The sequence below is a fragment of the Polyodon spathula genome, chromosome 15 (assembly GCF_017654505.1).
Source record: "Polyodon spathula isolate WHYD16114869_AA chromosome 15, ASM1765450v1, whole genome shotgun sequence".
Classification (NCBI taxonomy): Eukaryota; Metazoa; Chordata; class Actinopteri; order Acipenseriformes; family Polyodontidae; genus Polyodon; species Polyodon spathula.
The window spans coordinates 18010947-18012277 of NC_054548.1; the positions used below are offsets into that span (position 1 = coordinate 18010947).

Below are 1331 nucleotides of genomic sequence, written 5' to 3' on the forward strand. Positions count from 1 at the left end.
CACACCTTGCCTCTGGATTTTCCTGAATGACTGTTTTGTTAAATTTGCCAAAAGCTGCTTACTACTGCAGTACTCCAAAGACCAACTTTATTTAATCAGTCAGTCACTCTCACTGTGCTCCTAAATTACAGGAGAACTCAAAAATAGAGCCATTATATATTGGATATCTAAATATTATTTTTTAATCACATGGTGGTTTTATTAGCCATGATTTGTTTCGATAAGATTTCCACAGTAAAAACAGATCTGATGTGTTATGGTTTACTGAACACTGCCCTCTGATCTCAGTCTGTAGAAGACACAATTACCAACGGGGCACATGTCAGTTACTTGAAGTATAACTCCAGCTAAGGAAGAGACAGGATGTTCTGTAAGCCTCAGTCCTGTTCTATCTGAGGTGTGTGTGTGTGTGTGTGTGTGTGTGTGTGTGTGTGTGTGTGTGTGTGTGTGTGTGTGTGTGTGTGTGTGTGTGTGTGTGTGTGTGTGTGTGTGTGTGTGTGTGTGTGTGTTTGGGGTGTGCAAGATGTGGTGTGTTTTAAATAAATCATACCATATGGGTTTACGGGCTAATAAAGTTTCAAAGGAAAGCTGCAACGGGATAAAGCAGTTCAATAGTTGTGGGGAAAAACAATGCAATTGCATTTCCTGAATAACAATATAACTTAGAGTAGCGACAATTTACTGTATTATTAAAGACCAAAGGAAGAAAAAAATAGGAAAAATAGGAAACAACCAATCACTACAAATACAACATTTTCAATATTATCATGTGCTTCTATATATATACATATATCAGTCATATCAGACAATATATATACAGTACATACATATATAGTATATACCAGGGCTCGCTCGCTTCAGTGTTTCAAGATCATTTACAATAACAATAATTCTACTCACCTCCATAGCTGCACAGCTTTATATTTCACAGTTAAATATAACAACGTTGAGATATTATAAAAGCAGACCTCTGTTACGTTAAAATTAAACCCCAGCTAAACAAGAGCACCAGACACAGATCTCTGTATTTCTCGTATTGCTTCCGTCTTCGTAGGTAGTGTTGATAAACACGTCACATTTTTGGTTCAGGGGTTAGGCGGTTTCAGGAAGCTGTGGTATCCATGGAGACGCTAAAAGACAGAAGCGGTAAAAACAGGTGAGGATAGTTGCAAGAGCCGAAATTCAGGTTTTATTCCTGTTCCCCTTTTTGTACTTCAATAACAGGGCAAACTGGATGTGTTCCTTTTTCAAATGAGAAGTATCGATAAAGTTAAACAGCTATCCTGGCGTTTGAGACCCCAGAATATTGTCACTATTTTTTTTTTAATAAT

At 37.3% G+C, this 1331-nt stretch overlaps 1 protein-coding gene across 1 annotated transcript in view; it reads right to left on the reverse strand.

The window, feature by feature from the left end:
• LOC121327931 (GRIP and coiled-coil domain-containing protein 2-like) overlaps nucleotides 1-1038 on the reverse strand; it is a 26003-nt gene extending 24965 nt beyond the window's left edge. Inside the window, exon 1 of the mRNA XM_041272288.1 lies at nucleotides 901-1038. Coding sequence (XP_041128222.1) covers nucleotides 901-906 — 6 coding nt within the window. The 5' untranslated portion in view covers nucleotides 907-1038. The remainder of the gene's footprint in view (nucleotides 1-900) is intronic.
• Nucleotides 1039-1331: the final 293 nt, after the last annotated feature.